Source organism: Sphaerodactylus townsendi, linkage group LG10 (assembly GCF_021028975.2).
Source record: "Sphaerodactylus townsendi isolate TG3544 linkage group LG10, MPM_Stown_v2.3, whole genome shotgun sequence".
Lineage (NCBI taxonomy): Eukaryota > Metazoa > Chordata > Lepidosauria > Squamata > Sphaerodactylidae > Sphaerodactylus > Sphaerodactylus townsendi.
This window is the reverse complement of record NC_059434.1, coordinates 61,632,100-61,650,875: the sequence shown is the minus strand read 5'-3', so window position 1 is coordinate 61,650,875 and position 18,776 is coordinate 61,632,100. Positions and strand designations below refer to the sequence as shown.

Genomic DNA, 18,776 nt, shown 5'->3' with positions numbered 1-18,776 from the left:
CAAAGAATGTTTGAAATATTATCTTCTAAATGTGAACTTTCCTACAACCTAGAATACACATTTTTCACACTTTGTTGTCATATATTTATATATTGCAATCATCAAAAGATGCCCAACTCCTATATACTATAATGCTCAAAAATATAAACATTCAGTTGATCCTGTTAAAGAACAAGGTAGCAGACTAGTTGATCAATATTGTCCAAAATAGGTATGGCTGGCAATTGAATTCAATCAGAATCCTCAAAAGATAAGGCTGTTTCCGCACGATGGCAAACAGCGCCCTAGGGACGGTAAAATCACCATCCCTGGGGTGCATCGCAGCAGCGCCATGCTGGACCCACTCAAGCGGCACGAAGATGCCGCTTCCAAACCTCACTCCCTGAAAGCGGCGTCTTCGCACCGGCGTGAGGGCACTGCTGTTGGCCCCTCCAGTGTGTGCAAGGGACTTATCTTGCCTGCCTGTGCAGCTCCAGGCAGCTGGAAAGACACACCCACACTGCCCTCTGCCCCATTTCTCAAAAAGACCTTCTTGACTGCTACCCTGCTGTATGGGACAAAGTCAAAATGGCTTCCCAAAATCATATTTAGTAGAGCAGGGCTTCAGTGCAGTCACCCAGCTTCTTTTCAAGCAGAGAAACAGGCTGAAAATTACTGAATGTAGGAATCTAAGACTTCTTAGTGACTTGCAACATGATCAGGGGCGTAACGAGGAAAACTGGAGCCCTGGGCAAAACCTTTGATGCCCCCCATGGGCGGTGGAAGAAGGCGGAGCTCCCCTGTCCTCCTCCCCTGGTGGCTTGTGGCTTCCCCCCTCCCTGCCGGCTGAACTTAGGCGCCCTCTTTACAGGCAAAAGGGCATGAGATGTGGGGGCGGGTGGGTGGTGGCAGGCAGCAGTGGCATCCAGGGAAAAGCGGCGCAGTCGGTGGGTCAGCCAGGTGTGCGTGCACCCCTGACTGCTAGTCCTGCCACCCCACAAAGATCCATCCAAGGATGCAGCAGGGCTGACAAGAGGCGGAGTACAGGCAGCAAGGCTTGGCAGTTCAGCTCGGCCCGGCCCAATCCGTAGATCAGGCCGAGCTGAGCCGGTTCGGAGGCGCTTGGAGGGCCAAGGGCCTGAGCCCGCCCCCTCCAAACTCTGCGTGATCTGAACTTGCGGTAACATCCAAGATTCTCAGATGTGTTTTTAATTTTTGGATTTTTTGCATTTTGACCTGCAGGGGGCGTATTTTTAGAGATATCGGCACCAAAATTTCAGGGTATCATTGCTCCAGCACATGAAGCCTGCTGGGTTCCACAAAAACAGCATTTTTAAAGCTAGTGACTCCCAAAAGTGGTGCCCCATCCCCCATTGTTTCCAATGGGAGCTAATAGAAGATAGAGGCTGCCCCCTTGAGGGTCCATAACTTTAGCCCCCCTATACCAAACTTCACCAAACTTGGAGGTGTCATCAGGACAGTCTCCTGAAGATACCCTGAAAGTTCTGTGACTGTGCCTTCAGAAATGTGCACCCCACAGGCTGCAACAGAAATTCCCCATTGACATCAAAGGAAAAAATCAATGCAAAAGTAAGATTATTGCGCAAATTTCTGGGGGTGCCAGTCAGGGGTGCAATTGTTAAGCTAGTAACACCAAAATTTCAGGGTATCATCAGGAGACTGCCCTACTGACCCCCCCAAGTTTGGTGAAGCTTGGTTCGGGGGGACAAAGTTATGGACCCTCAAAGTTGCACCCCATTCCCTTAGCTCCCATTGGAAACAATGGGGGATAAGGGCAACCCATTTGGAGGTCCATAACTTTGGACTCCCTAAACCAAACTGTACCACATTTGGAAGGCATCATCAGGACAGTCTCCTTATGATACCCTGAAATTTTGGTGTTGATATCTCTAAAAATGCGCTCCCTGAAGGCCGAAATGTGAAAAAACACCAGAAAATAAAAACGCAGGAGCATGCCCTGCAAAATTCCTGAGCCCTGGGCAGCTGTCCACATTGCCCAATGGACATTATGCCACTGAGCGTGATGTTGAGAAGCTGATATTCTTGCACATCCATCCCATTAAAACTCTGAAGACATAACATGTGAGATGCAAACATACACTTTCATATTACTAAAACAGCTCAATAAACTGGTTTCCTTTTATTAGGTCATGTTTTACTGTGAAATACACATTTGTGTTTACAGTGTTAGAAGCTGTTTTGAATTTGAAGTAGGCCTAATGCCAAGAGAGAGATGTGTGTTCATCTGTACATTTGGGGGCACTAGGGATGCAGCCTGGGAACCAAGGAGGCGGCAGCCTGAACAAGTTGGGAACCACTGAACTAAATCTTGAAAGAACCTTCCTGAAAGAGCGACCACAACTTACCGTGGCCGCCATTGCTAATGAGGAAGGGACAGCCTCCTTGGTGGCTGCTGCCTTCCCTCGTGGCCTCGCGAGCTTCCAAGTGCTCACGAGGTTTTCCAGGTTAGGGCGCCAAGCAGTGACACTGGGTGCCCTGACGTTGGTGGGGAGGTGGGCCTAGGCAGCTTTTATAAGGCTTGGCCTGGCCGACTACCTCCCCATTTGCCAGAGCTCAATCGTTGCCCACCCACCTCTCCCTGTTTTGGCCTTATGTTAATGCATGTCTGTTTTGTTAGAGTGTTGTTGGTTTGCGCATCGTGGACTGATCTTTAGCTTTGGGTCAGTGGGTAAAATCCTCACTTTACTGGAACCTCCTTATGAGGTTTGGGGTGGAGCAAGCCAAGGGGTAACCTGCCCAGACGTGGGCTTCTATGGCTTGCGTCCCTGGCAGGAAGTGGCAACCACCCATCTGGAATCTCACAGCTGCTCCAGCGTGTGATAATTTTTCATCAGCAGGCGTGCTGAAAAAAAATTAGGTGTCTGGGGGACAGCACTTGTGCTGCCCAGCACACAGATCAGACCCCTATGCTGCACCTTACGCTTTGTTTACCTTGAACCAATTTTTGTTAATAAAATGGCTATGGCCAACTTTTCTCCACACAAAAACAGCATGTTGTACTCTCATTTATTCCTGGAATAGCTAGGAGGCCTTTAGTTACTTCCCTCAAACAGCAATGGTAAGAGATGTTCCACTGTAAAACAGACAGCCTTGATGTGCTGCTCTGCCAGTTGCAAGGATCAGGTTATAGTGTCTTGCTTGGAAGCAGTAACAACAAGGGATGTTCCAGGAGCTAGAGTTGCTCAATACAGAGATCAGGTTCCCAAAGGAGAATCAAACAAACAGCATGGTCCAGTCCAAGGCTGAGTTGCAGGATTTCAGTCAGAGGAGTGGCAGCAGTTCAGCAGTTGCTCTACTCATTGCAACCATGCCCTGTAGCATTTCTGGGAGCCTTTTATAGCCCTGTTCCTAATGCTTCAGCCACAGTCCTGCAACAACTGAAGCACTACACTGCCTAGCTTGCAGCTTCATTCACAGCCTCTTCCTATTTTATTCCAAAGGTACAGGTGATCTTGGAGTGCTGGGAGCATTCTCCTGTTTCTCTGCTGGCTCAGGGCTGAGGGGAAGGTTTGATTCCACACCCATCTCAGTCTGTACTTCTTTGTCTTGCTGACTGCCTTCTGCTGGCTCTGGACTAGCTACTCGGTGCCTCTCTTCTTCTGTGGTATCTGCAACTGGCATCAAGTCCTGGATGACCCATGGCACTCAGATCGTGTTGGACTCACCTTCACTAGAGATCTTTAAGCAAAGACTGGATAGCCGATCGGATGAATGTGAATTCAAGGAATAAGCAGTGGGTTACACTAGGTGATTTTCACAGTCCCTTCCGTATCCAACACTACAACTCTATTCAGAGGGGTTGCAAAATTATATCAAAACTGTCTCATAATAATTAATGCCTATAATTGCTGGATTAAATTCTGCTGGTAGAAATGTTGGTATGTGTGATTAATATAAAATAATTACATTGATAGCAACCTTGACAAACAAGGAAGACTGAAGAATGGAACCTTCTTCCCCGACAAGTATACAGTGCATTGTACCCTGTTACTGTGCATTCAGCTCTTGAAGGACGTGTTTGTCAGAACGTAGTACACTTTCCTCAACATTTATTTATTAACTCATTTATTTTAATCATTTTTATGCCGCCTTTCTACTCGATCAGCATTTCCATTGACATCAAGTGCTTGTATGATTCTTTATGTACTGAATTGAGGAACTCTTGGATAGTGAATTACTGAATACTTCTCACTTGTGTGAAAAAAGTTTTGCAATTGCTTGCTTACTATGTATGTATTTTATGTCAAGTACTGTTTTGCTATACATAAGCAACCCATGCATGCAGTTAGAAAATACATACATTGAGCCTATGAATGAATGAACGGGTTTCATAAGTGGAAAAGAAGAGCAGGCCTGCTGGAGCAGACCAAAAGTCCATGTAGTCCAGCATCCTGTTTCCAACAGAGTCCAGCCAGAACCCTCCAGGAAGCACACAAGTAGGTCATGAAGGCCATAGCCACCCCCCTCTGATTGCCTTCCCTCAGCAACCGGTATTCAGATCATATTTTCTGAATACAAAGATTCCATTTAACAACCCTGGCTAATATCCAGGTGGATCTGTCCCGCATGAAAGGATTTTTTAAAAAATCCTACCATGGGATGTAGATGGCAGGCAATGTTGATTGCAAGCTGGGAAACAGCCAAGCTAAACCTAAAAATAGAACTTGGATGGAATACTTACGGTATGATGGGAAGTATTTTCTGCCATAGTTTTTATCATCAACCTGTCAGTGGATTTTGAACTGGCAACCTCCTTGGAGAATATTCTCAAACATCTTCTTGGTCTACCCTCCAGCACAACATTTCCTTTTTTGCCAAGAAATCACTTTGTCAGCTTGTACATGAGAACCAGATATTTGGCTCTACTGCCTAAGCAGTGCTAAGCATCTTTCTGAGGCTGTGTCTGAAGAAAGGAAAACAGAGTTCACTGCATCGCTGACATCCAACTCTCAAACCATCCATTTTCTAACAAGCTTATACAACTATCTCCCCACAAGTAATGTGTAGGGATCAAGAAAGGTCTTCCTGTCCCCTAAGTTTCTGCAAGCCATCTCAGTGAAAACATATTGGGGGAAATTGGTTTCTAGTATCCAAGGGACACTTGGGCTAATTGAAAGTTCCTTTGAGCTACTAGCATTTGCAGTACCAGCTACTTCTTCAAAGGAATCCCTCCTGAGGTAATACAGGTGTAAATAATTAAGCATCCGTTACATTGCCAGAGAAGTATGCCCAAAGGGAAAGAGGGAGTTGAAAGTTTGTTTCAGGCAGTATGGAATTCTCAAATAATCTTGTAATTATTGCAGTATCCTCTGCGTTTATTACCAGCCCCAAACCCATTCTCCAACCTCCGATTGGGTGGCCAAGGGAAGGGCCCCAAGTTAGTAAATTATTTATAATAGATACTAGAAGTTTGTTGGTGTGGTCTGTACATGATTTTAGCAGCCAGAATGGGCAAGGATCAGGGCACAAGTAGTGGCTTTCACTGATTCCAGGTTCTTGTTGACATCCATCACAGAAACTGGGACAAAATGATCCATTAATAGACTCGGTGATGCATTAGTCCGGTCTTCTGATATAGCTGTGTTGACATCCAGATCGGAGCATATTCACAGTATTTTAACACAGCTGTCTCCTCCTGAGACAATAAAGACTCAGATTTTGGCATCAGCAGATGCTGAGCTAGCTTGAACAACCAGGATGGTAGTGAGTTAACTGATGATATAGAAGCACAGTAGTAACATTTATTTGCTGCCATCACCACTGTTTTATAGAACCTTCAGTGGACTCTATAGTGTAATCTGTCAGATTTGGGATAGGTTAATTGCCAAAAAAATTGTAGACCTCCTGGCCCTCTTCAGGTGATCCAGTTCTGTAGTAAACCCTACATCCAAATAAAATAGGCATTCTTTTGAGTGTGTTGGCAAAGTTTGCCAATCTCCAGGTGATAGCTGGAGTTCTCCTGCTTTACAGCTGATCTCCAACACCCACTCCACACAGCAAATGTATAATGGGTTGCAGTTGCGATAAAGTAAACCGTTTGCCTATTTTCACATTCGCATGCATCCATGCAGGCAGCAATTGGAGTCCATGAAATAATCCAGGTTGCTGTCACGCCTTCACACGGAGGCGCATCTATTTTTTTAATTTACCTCCCACTGATGCATAGCTATGCAGGCATGCACAAATGAACCCCCACAGCCATGCTGATGTCTCACAATACCATGATATGACCATCTGCACCTGTGTGACTACGTAGATTTAAGCCATGAATTTAAAAAAGAAAAGAAAACAGAGGCAAATAAAGTGCCTTCTGCCTGGCTGTTTACTTGCAAGTGGCTGCAACCTGGGCTTTTTCAAAAGACTTGCGAATAGCGTGATTCTCAAAAAACCCGGTTTGGGGAAAGTAGCATGGGGCAGACTCACTTTAGGGGTGGGAGCTGTGCGAAATGCCCCCCCCCCACACACACACACACTCTCTCTCTTTTTTTACTGTCTGGATTAAACTATAGAATAACTTTGGCCAGATATATCCTTGTCATAATAATTAAGTGTTGTTAAATTGCAGCTGACTTATGGCAATCCTTCATGGTATTAAGGGCAAGAAAATGTTTACCTTTTTTGCAGTCTTGATCTGTAAAGCAGCCTCCCTGGAAGTTGTATCTGGGTCTTGAACAGCACCCAGAACAGCCCATGTTCTTCCCATCACATCTGTTCTGCAATTACAGGTCGAATCCCCACTGCTGTCTTAGTCAGGTTTCAGAACACAAACTAACCAGGTTTGAGGGACCATTGCTTGCGTGGCAGATTCTGTTTCTGGCGCTCGTTCTCCCCATTAATCCGCGTTCCGGTAGGACCTGGTTGTAAGTGGCATAGACCCCATTAACACAGTTCAGAGCTGATCCGAGGGGAAGGATGAGGGTTGAAACACTGACTCGTTTCCCGCCCTGGAGTGTGACGGGGAATTCGGGCAACCAATCAGCGCTGTGATGCGCACGCAACCTTTCCTTGGTTTCGTTTCCACTTTTGCGACCGGCCAGCAGAAGGAGATGCAAATGTTAAACAGTCAAACGTGTAACTTTGAATCGTTAATGGTTTGCACAGGTAATGATTAACTGTTTGCACAGTTAAACTTTTACACGTTGGGTTTTTTTTTATCACGCCCCTACAATGTACGTTTCCGCAGTGGGAAAAGGTCCCACCCCATCAAGGCATGCCAGCCAATCAGGGGAGACCGGCGAAGTGAGCTCGCCTGGTAGTGGGGATTGCTAGGAGTTCTGCAACCGGGTGTGTCTGCTGTGTGCTCGCTGTGGTGGGGAGGGAGAAACTCTGATGAAGAGGACACGGTTTCACAATGAACAGGTTTGGATCCGTGTGCAAATTTCAAGTGGGGATTCGACCACAGACTGCCAGGGAATAAGGATTCACATTGCAAATTATTCTTGCACCACGAGCAAGAATGTATCCAACTAGGGTGTTAAAATGTATTGAACTTGGGTAATAAAATGCCAGTTTTACAAGGTGTTCTTTTACTGCCCTCACTAGTTTAAAGTATACATCAAGGACATAATACATTGATCCAGTTGCCAATAAAGTCCATTGTCTTTTAACAGTACTGGGTATTTGTTTTCAATGAAGTACTGTGAAAAATTCCATTCTTTCCAAGTCCAATCATATCCCAACATTGTTCCCACTCAGCAGAGGCAAAGATGAAGAAATGTGTTTAAAACCCTAACACCTCACTGGAAACGTTTCAGTCATATGCATTTAGTCATCTTAAAAAAGCAACAGCATTGTGAATGCGATATGTAATTTTTAGAGAATTGAGTGATCAGTTCCCTTTTGCCTGTTAAGACAGTGGGCCCCCAAGCCTTTTATGGCATGTGACCTATCAGATAGAAACCCATTTCAAAGATCAGCTAAACCGGGGTTTGTGGGTTTAAGCTGCTTTTGTTTAGTTAGCTTTAACTAAACTTGAACAAAACCAGCTGAAATCTCTGTATTCTGCCCTACTTAGCAGTGGGATCAGGTTGCCGCTTTTGAAACCAGTCCACGTGTACAAATACTCTTGCTGTGATTGATTAGCTCTGTAGTGTGCAAACAGCCCCCACATGTGTAAAGAGTTAACACTCTCTTCTACAAGATGGACTTCATTCAGGCACAAACCAGGAAATATGGACTGTTTTCCTATTCCAGATGATAATGTGAAATTCCTGAGAGCAGAATGAGGAACTGGACAGCAGTTATGAAACACGCACACAATATTTGGATGTAACAAGAACATTGCATATTTCCCATGATACTATCCAGGCCATGGATACTATCCTGCAGATGTATGTGTTTTGTGCTGGCTTTTGAAGTGGAGAGATATCCTCAACACGAATACAGAAAACAGAGCCCAAAAACACACACAACAACCAATGTATTGTTGAAGGCTTTCACGGCCAGATTCAACTGGTTGTGGTGGGTTTTCCGGGCTGTGTGGCTATGGCCTGGTGGATCTTGTTCCTAACATTTCGCTTGCATCTATGGCTGGCATCTTCAGAGGTGTATCACAGAGGCAAGTCTGTTACACACTGTGTTTTCTCTATGGACAAGGTTTGTAAAATTGGAAGAGATATTTAATTAGTTTCCATAACATTTATTTACAAAAACTTTTGATCCCAACAATTAGTAAATAACAGTGCCAATTTTAAAAAAATGTTATTAAAGAAGCTAAATGGTATATATGTTTGAACATCAATGAGAATGTCTTCGGAAGTCATATCTCAGATACAACCAAGACACAGACAAGAACGCAAGAAGTCCCTCACTGATGAAGGATAAGACTCTAAACTACTGGGGAACTGCTTATGAGCTTCTAAGCACTGGTCTCCAAATAGACTATCTTTGTTGTTTTTTAAGCCACTATGTTATTTTCATTGCAAGATGAGTCCTTCACTGAAAGTCTCCTGCTTTGTTAAATGAAGAATTAGACAAAAACTCCTGTTCCCAGCAATTATTAAAGTAGGAAATTTTATCGCTGAAGTTGTCAAACTCACAGCAGCCAATGGTAAGAACAAACCCATTACAGAAAACCACTTTGCAACAGCACTAAAGGACTGGGTTAATACACATTGAATTGCCACTGAAGAAACTCTTGTATTCACTTCTTGATGAGTTCAGATTGATTTCCAGTTTGCATCAGATTCTGGGATAGTATGCTGTTTTATTTGAATCCTTTCACACCAGATTTTAGATAGCCCACAACTATAGTTCCCCAGTACTGAGAGTATAGTTCTGCCATATTTTTTCCCATACTATAACTGCACGATATATTTGTTACCGCAACATAATTCAGATGATAATTCAAATGATTCACAAACTCCAGAGCGGAAGTTCTTTTTCTGGTGTCCATTTACCTGCTGGCTGAAGTGAGCATGGCTGGCCTTTGAAGTAATATCAAGAATGTATTAACACAGGGAGATCATATCAAAAATATTTCCAGTGCTTCCAGCATGCACAGTACGAGTGAGCAGCGTAGCATTTGCCTGGGTGCTTCTTCCATGTTCTTTTACATGCTGTTTCCAGAGATTACACATTTCCCCTACTTAATGAACCCTCACAGTATTCAGTTTAGCTGAAAGGCTCTCTGAAATGCTTGTGTTTGCTGACTACATGAGACTGGAGATAGAGAAAGCTGCTTTCCAAAAGGGGCTTATAGGGCAGGCGTGCCACTGAAGCTGCTGAAAGTCACCCTTTGATGTACAAGACTGGATCTCCCACCTATCTGAGCCTGATGTGACAGAGGCCTGTTCAATTGTTTCCTTGGCTGGCAACAGTGAGTCCGGGTTTCTGTAGCTCAGGCTGGACAAAAACAAAAAGGGACATGGAGAAAACTGAATCCAGACGCCAGCAAAGAAGGACAAGAAGGGATATGACAGCACCAGTCTAGTGTAGCTGCTGGTGTCATCAGAGGTCAAATTCCTACTCAGTCATGAAGCACTTTTGGGCCAGTTGTTTTATCTCAGTCTAGCCTGCCTCACAGGATTGCTGTGATGATAAAATTGGGAAGGAAATAACCATGGATGATGTCCTAAACTCCTGGTATGATGGGTGGAATCAAAATGCAATTGTTATTCTCCTGAACCTAGGCAGGGATAAACAGTGCTTAGGGTGGAGGGGAGAAGAGGAGAGACCAGTGGTGGGATTCAAATAATTTAACAACTGGTTGCTTAGAAGCACCATTTTAACAACCGGTTCTGGCAAAGTGGTGTGAACCTGCTGAATCCTACCACTGGAAGGGACTAAGAGTTACTGCGAGAATACATAAAAGGGGTGGTTCTCCAGGGTGATTGTTTTTGCAAACATACAGACTGTGTACTTTTTGAAATGTCAATCAGTGGAGATGATAGTGAGAGATGCTAAACAGTGTGGAAACCAGATCACGTGGTGCCTGAAGTAGCTCAGCTAGTTTGATTTTAAAGTGGAAGTAACCAACCGCGAGGCCAAAATCACTATGATCCAAACGGAAGCCTCTGTAGACACCCTGTTCCACATGTCATTTGTGTTACACTGTCAGCTATTTCATGACACTTCATTGCTGAGAGGTGGAGTGGGTGCCCTGTTCTTCTTGCTGATTAATTCACCAGGGAAGGAATTCCACTGTGGACAAAGAAAATCCCACTTACATTGTTCTGAGAGGCAGAAATAGCCAAGACCTTCTGCCTCGTGGTCTTTCAGTTCCATTGGTCTCTCTTTGATGTGGTCATCACATTCCGTTACAGCTATCAACTGCAAAAGAGACAAGATACAAATGCCAAGTGAGAGACAGAGTCATATCTATGTAAAGGTTACATGTGCAGACTTTACTGAAGTGTATGGGAGTTGCATAACTAGCAACGTAATCCTAAAGAGTTTCACCCTTCTAAGTCGATTGAAGTTAATGGTCTTAGAAGAATGTAACTGTTTAGGATTCATTAGAATCCTACAAGCAACTGTTTCACTGAGACTTGCACAACAGAGCTCTAATCTCTAGCCATTACAGCATGCCCTCTAATACTCTAGTTTCAGAGGGCCCATAAAGTTTGTTTTGTTTCAAGTTTATCCATAAAGCTCATAGTAACAGTGCTGAATAAAGATTTCCTTCTTTCTAAAGGAGTTTCTTGAACATCCAAAGATCCTCTTCTCTAGCCCTGTTCTCTAGCAGAGTGCAGGGGGTGGATGGTGTCTAAAGACGGGGCTTTTACAGTGGTAGCACCTTGCTTTTGGAATGCCCTCTCCATGGATTATCCTTTATGCCAGTGCTGCTGCTCAGCTTTCTCTCTCAACAGAAGGGATGTGATGGGACTTAAAACCTTTTCACTCTGCTGTGCTGTCAAATTTCTCCAATCGATTATCATAAATTCAAAGTAATTATTTTCCTTCTAAATGTAAATAGCATCATCCGTTGTCTTGGCCCCTTGATAATCATTACCTCAAGAAGATCTACCAAATTAATTATCTAGGTTTACTGTTACATGCCTCTCTCTCATGGATTTCTTACTGGTGCTGGTTCTTAGCAAGTACTAGGTACAATGTGGTAGCTGTCCCTAGATTTTTCTTCTTTGTGGTGGACAACACCCCCTAACCGCTTTACAGATATTTCAGGCAAAAATGACAGCCCAATTCTCATGGGAGTCTCCATCTGGATCCATGCTTTTGAGTCCATTATGGAAGATATCCAACTTGTCTTTTCTTTTTTATACATTCAGATCTGTGTCATCAAGAGTTCTTTGATTAGCAGCTGGTACAAACTAGCTCACCACTTCTGCCTGGTTTGCTGCCTTAAAAGTTCAGATTAGTTTTACTTCTCTCAGAATCACTTCCACCTCTTTTGTTCTGGTTGTGCTCTGATTTTTTTTGTTAGTGCTTGCAGTCAGCTGTTGGACTCCAAAATTGCAGAACTAGGTTTTTCTATTCCAGAGCTGACTGAGTAGGGCTTACTAAAGCTTGTATTTTTATTTAAAAGGGGAAAAAACAGCTTGACTTGCTCAATGGGGAATATCTTATAACAGATGCCACACACATTTGCTCTCTGTTGCATTCAGGCTTTATGTCCACAGCATCTTTTGCCCCAAATAAATACCTTGACTTTCTTAGTGTTCCCTTGGCCGTCATTTTTTTTCTCATTGGCCCATTTTGAAATTTACAAATTTAAGACCTACAGGGATTTGTCCATGTGAACTTGAGGTCTCTGAAACAGTAACACGCCTTTCCTTCTTTTGCAAATCCTATGGTAGCTCAAGAGCTCTCTTGACAATCTCCTTTCTTGTAACATTCTCTGAGTCAGATCATGATCCCACAATTTATCTCCTGTCTGTGTGTGAAATTTGTGCTATTTGGGTTGTTGCCAAAAAAATTCAGTGATGAAAATTTGAACCATTGCTGTTAATTTAGTGTCAGAATAATCAACAAGCTGTTGCCTTCTCAATGAATTTTAATTTAGCCCATGTTAAAATCTGTAAAAATTTCCTTCTTTGAAAATCAGGCATAATGTTCTGTTCCGTTGTTTTTTTACTTTGATTATTTTTGTCTAAGAGCCAATATATAATTTGGACTTTCTGAAATGATGAGTTGCTTGATTTGGCTGTATAGGTTTAACTGCAAGCCACTGTGAACATATCGCTAAAGAGGTGGTGTATAAATTTTCTAAACAAATTACCGTATCCCCCTTTATTTCAGCTTAGAATTTCATAGTTTTGGAGTCCTTTAGCTGCAACCAATCACTTACAGAACACATGGATACAACATCAGGTGACAGAATCAACAATGAACAAACATACCGCAACAGATTAGGTTAAATTCAATTTATTGTCTCAGTCCACTATTTAGACATTTAATTAACCTTGGTACTCAATGAAAATTATGTTAGCAGCAGGGATTAACTGTAGCAACAGCTGACACAGCTTTGTCAGTTCTAATCAAGTTTGACTGCACTAGGAGACGACATTCTGCGGAACATTTCTCCTTTGAGAAGTTTACAGGCATTTCCAAATGATGTGTTCCACCTATTGCCCAGCAGAGAGACAGCAGACTGCAAACAATGCAAAGCTATAATGCGAAGACAATTTTATCCTGACAGGGAGGTACATAGTTGGGTCTCATGTAAAAGGTAATGCGTAAACATGAGGATATCTCACTGGGTCGTTTCTCATTCCCTGTGCTGCACTTCTCAGATGTCCAAAGAAACAAAGCGTTCCGATCCATAGGCATTTCTGCCTCCCCACATCCAAAGATTCCTGGGCAGCATGCAGAACTCTTGGGCTGCAGTTCTGCACCTTGTTCTGTATGTTGAAGCCTCCTGACCAGGATGGGAGCAAGCAGTGATAACTAGTTGCAGGACTGCAGCCCCGGTGTCTAGGAAACGAAGCCACATTTCCATCTCTGATGGGAGAATCAGTCACTGATATCCTGTGTCATCACATTGGCATTCCTTAATTTAGAACACATCCCTCCAACTGTTGTGTTCAGAGCTAACAATAACATCGTCTCCTGATTGCAACACATTCAGGCAGCTGTGAACTCGGAAGAATAGCATAGCAGTGAGGTAAGAGGAACTGGACTTCATAGCAAAGCGCTCGATGACCCCAGTGGTTATTTAATATATTGAATATGTGAATTATGTGCCTGATAATCTCAAGTAGATCCCTAATGTCCTTTGATCCTTCCTACTGCTCTCACCACTCCACATTTCTATGGAATTACCAATGGATCGTCGCTTGTGGGCTTCATGTTCTCACTGTCACTGTTGCCGCCTGTAGCATCTTTCATTATTTCAGCACAGGGATCCTTCTTGCCAAATCTCTGCTGTCTACTGTGAAAGAAAAAGTGTATAGACATAAAATGCCCTCAGGATAAAGGGATACTGTCCAGGCAGTTCAGTTCAAAGGCCTTATCTGTTTTGACAGCTGAGCTCTGTTTTATCATTACAAAAATGAACCCTCAGAGGAGGCCCCATTCTGATCCAGGTAGCAGCGCCTGAGCAGTACAGTGAAGCTGCGCTGACCCATATGTAAAGCAGTAGCAAGGATTCTCCTGGGGTCACAATGTGGTGAACACTAGGCTACATCATACTAATGTAGCTTACTGACACTATTACCTAAACAGCTTACAGTACAATCATGACCAGAGTTGTGCCCTCTTAAGTCTAGTGAATGGGTTTAGAAGGGGATAAAAGGAAACTTTACCTTTTTAAAATTCTGCCTAGAAATGCACAGATAGGAAAGTACATACTTTTCAAAAGTGTCATGCTTCAACTCACAGTTACAAGTTAGTCATGACTCCTGTGTATCTATGCCCAGTTACTGAAGTCACATCATGCCTATCTGGAGGTACAATGACTGAGAACGAGGTTGCTGTTGTTTTAATTAATTAATTAATTAATCATTTGTCTTCCTGAGAAAGGAAGACTATAGAAACCAAAAATTGGGGGACTTTTTAAACACCATTCAATAATCCACCACCTACTACAAACTTCTTCCTTCCTCTGGCCCACCACCGTACCTCACTACAGTTTCTGAAATGAGCCACCCACATTCAGACCACCAGGACAAATACAAATGCAACTGCAAATGAACTCCACCTGGACACTTGCAAATGCAACTCGCCCGCTCCCACCTGAGAGGATGACAAAATAGATACTCACCACACAAATCACTCTACACTGTGCCATGGAGAGAAACACAGCTCACCTGATAAGTTTCTGAAGATGCCTCTGAAGATGGCATGCCTTTAAAGATGCCAACCACAGATGCAGGCAAAACGTTAGGAGCCAACACTCCCAGACCACAGCCACACAGCCCGGAAAACCCACAACAGACAGAAGACTAAAAATGCTAGAGGATGCATTTAATGCTTTATGTAGCACCCTCAGTGTTGAAAGTGCTTCACATATATTGTCACTGAAGGACAGCCTTGAAAGTTAGGTAAATATTATACCCATATTGCAGAAACGGGATTGAGGCTGGGAGAATGCAGCTTGCCTAAGTCACCACAACTTTTCGCTTATCCATTTTACCACTACGCTGTGGTGGTGGGAAGTGTCGTCAAATTACAGCTGACTTATGGCAACCCTGTAGGGTTTTTAAGGCAAGAAATGTTTGGAAGTGGTTTGCTATTAGCTGCTTCTTCAACATGGGCTGAAAGAGTTCTAAGAAAATTGTGTGAAGAATAAAAATGTAATTTGCTGTCTTTGGATTGAGAAAATTTGGTTTAATGTAGTTGCTCTGCCTAGACACACAAATCTGCTCCTTCTGAATTACAGTATAACTGATTTATTTTATAGAGAAGCTTGTAAGGATAATCAAGATGATGTGTGCAAATTACTGTGGACAAGTAGAAAACATTATAAAATTATTATTACTTTTTACATATCTATTAACCTCACTGACATAGAGCTTTACCCTTCCACACTCTACATGATCAATGTTCTGAGCAGTTAAACATAGATGATTGGGGTGGGGGGAGAAATTGAAGGAGATCGTATAAAAAGCCTCCTCACAGCCACTTGAGTTTTCCCCCCTTTAATTTCTGCAAGTCCCACATTAAGGGACAATATATATTTATGTTTTGTGGATGAAGAGAAGGTCTTTTACTGACCTGCTCATGGAACTAAATCAATTCGTCTTAAAATATAGCTGAGTAGGAGTAAAAATGAAATAGCAACTCTAATCCAAATATTGGTTTCTGGGCTGCCGTGAAAGGGGGATTTAGATCAGTGGTTTCATTTTGATCATATGGGGCTACTAATAGCTGTAGTACAAACCTAGCCAAGCATGTAATTGAAAACTTGCTTTCAAGATAAACAGTTATATTGATCAAAACCATTTGGAAAAGGAGGAAAGTAAATCAGGGCAAAACAATATCCCTTTTTTTTGAAGTTTAAGTTTTAAATGGGAATGGGGTGTTACACGCACAAAAATCAATAAGAGTCTGTGAATCAGGGAAACCTAATTATGGAAGCCACCAATACTTCCACTGTTGCTAATGTGACAGATTTAGTGTGAGATTTGAAATCTGTACCCCATGTACTTTCCTCCCATAAATCAGTGTGTTTGCTTGGGAAATGGGAGAAGAACAACAATCTGTAACTGCCTTTAAATGTGGAATTCCAGCCCATGTGGCAGGATCTGAGAACTATAACTTCAGCATTTTCAGATACCAAAACTATAAGTAAGCATGGTGATCCACAACCAAAATGCAGAACAGTAACATAACCAACTAAGTGCACTTAAATTGTGACTAAGCTTTTGATTTCCCCAGAGTTTATCAAAAGCTGCTTGTTAAACAAAACAAGTGAGGGAGGGGATACTCAAATATTTGCGACATTTTATTCCTAATAAAAACTGTTATAGTGCTTTTGTTCAATTCTAATGGACCAACAATGTGAATCCTACCAGTGGAGAAAACTTCTACTTAATAACAGCACTTTGCTTATGGAAAATCCATATCCCCAGCCACTAGATAATACTACCTAGTTTGGAATCTAGTGTTTCTAGCTAAAATCAATTTCCAACTTTGGTCACAGAAAGACAGCATTTTTCTTTACATCTGCACTAGGATTGGTGTATTCCAGTTAACACCTGAGACTGGCCCAAATTAATGTTGGTTTTATGTTTTCAAAGAGACTGTTGCTATTTCTTTGAAGTTTGACACAACTAAGGTTTTTGTTTGTATTAAACTAAATTAAATCTATTGTCGAAGGCTTTCACAGCTAGAATCACTGGGGTGCTGTATGGTTTCCAGGCTGTATGGCCGTGTTCTAGTATTATTTTCTCCTGATGTTTTGCCTGCATCTGTGGCTGGCATCTTCAGAGGATCTTAAATTAAATCTGCCTAATCCAGTGCTTTCTCTGAGGATCACTGAAACCTTTTCCCATCATGCCTAACAACATTGTTTTCTCCATCACTATCCTAGTATTTGTTTTTACTAACATCCCTCCCAATGCAGAGTTCTGAGGAAGTTGAAAGTCTTTTCATTAATTTGCAAGACTTCATTCAGCCCTAATGAGGCATTCCTCTTTTGCTGATTTCTGAGTATTTTCCAACATGAGGTCTAAATACTGTACACACCATAAATTAGGAAGGAACAACCAGAAGCCCAATTTGTGCTCAAGAGGTTTTGCATATGGCCTCTAGCACAGGCCTTTATTCCAAAGACCCCTCTCCCCTCCCTATATATCAGCCAATTTTAAAGAAAATTTTGCCAGTTAGAAACTTAGAATGAGAATCTGATATCCCTTTTAAGTTTGCCAACTTGGAAATGTAAAAGAAAGAAAGAAAGAAAGAAAGAAAGAAAGAAAGAAAGAAAGAAAATATTTGATACCTGGGCAAAGCCTGCAGTTGAAACACAGACTGATGAAGCTGGGCAGATGGAGAATTAAGGAACTGAGCCCAGTGGTTTTCTGGCAAAGCTCTCCAAATTATGGTGGGTCTGGGACTGAGCCTAGCACAAAAACTCACAAGTCAAATTGAGTTCTGCAGCTCTGACTTTCCTATATCAGGGGTCTACACTATTTTGGATTCCAATTTAGAAACACAGACTGGTGTGCCTGTTTTCCAGCCAACACATGCCCCAGTGTACATTTTGTGCCACATGTCCCTAGAAAAGCATACACGAGACCACTGACCCAAGGAAGGATCTAAAATGTTATGAGGATGATGTTTATATGATCAAAAACATGATGATGATGGCACAACTATTTACAATTGAAAGGGAAGATCAGCTCAGTACAAACTTTGGAAACTCCAGTTGAAAGATCTGGCAGCAGGTCCTGTAGCAGACCTCCACCTGACACCCTGGAGAGCCGTTGCCAGTCTGAGGAGATATTGCTGACTTTGTTGAGCCAAGAGTATGATTCAGCATAAGGCAACTTCATGTGTTCATGAGAAACTTAATCTGACAGTTCATGAAGGCGGGGGTGGGGGGGACCTGAAGAACATGCTGGAATTCACTATTGTGAGGTGATTATCAGGCAGATTATTTGAAGAAAACTAGGAGGGCCATCAGGTTGCTCAGGGAAACATACACTCCAGCCAAACAAAGACAGAGATCCACACTCCCAGCCCAATTATAGTAAATGACAACCAAAGTTCACTTTAAAGCAGTCACAGGAATGACTAAAAATCTCAAACACAGAAATTCAGATATGCTGTTCAGGTAGCTTTACCTGTAGCAGTAGGCAGATCCAACTCCCAAAAGGAGAACCAGGAATAACAGAGCCAAGGAAATGGCAGTTGTGAAATTCCGCTTCTTGGTTTGTTTCACATGTTGCTGTTCCCACCACTCCAAGTCGCTGAACTGACAGCGCTCTCCCAAATAGCCTTGTGCACAGCTGTCAAAAACAAATGAAGCAAATACAGTAGCCAATAATGAAGAGAACAAATGTCACCATGTTGGCATGACTTCACCCAATGTTATTCTTAGGAAACTGTCATTTTGGGACCATCCAAAACCACAAAGGTTCGGTAGGAAGTAAAAAATTAAGAGGACTAAATCTGGGTGTTTAAATTAATTTGAATTTTAAAAGTAGGCTGGAATTCTTACCTTAGGGTAGATTTTAAAAAATGGTACAAACTTTTCCAGGGTGTTGTAAACAACTTGTCTATAATATATAGAGATTCTCAATTCAGCAATTAATTTTAGACTGAGCATTTAATACCGAAATAATGCATTTTTCAACTCTTTGTAGGAAAACATCACATTTTATTTAGTTTTTTTTAATTGCACATTTGTTTAC

The 18,776-nt window shown here is 42.4% G+C and overlaps 1 protein-coding gene across 3 annotated transcripts in view; it reads right to left on the bottom strand.

Annotated features, from left to right (window-relative positions):
- Positions 1 to 8,607: 8,607 nt before the first annotated feature.
- EGF (epidermal growth factor) overlaps positions 8,608 to 18,776 on the bottom strand; it is a 62,885-nt gene continuing 52,716 nt past the window's right edge. For 2 of the 3 annotated variants that reach the window (XM_048508837.1, XM_048508839.1), the window contains 4 exons: positions 18,207 to 18,371; positions 13,744 to 13,852; positions 10,689 to 10,791; positions 8,608 to 9,864 (listed from right to left, as the gene is read on the bottom strand). In XM_048508837.1, the coding sequence (XP_048364794.1) occupies positions 9,860 to 9,864; positions 10,689 to 10,791; positions 13,744 to 13,852; positions 18,207 to 18,371 (382 nt within the window). In that variant the 3' untranslated portion in view covers positions 8,608 to 9,859. The remainder of the gene's footprint in view (positions 9,865 to 10,688; positions 10,792 to 13,743; positions 13,853 to 18,206; positions 18,372 to 18,776) is intronic. The other variant, XM_048508838.1, reaches the window with a different exon arrangement.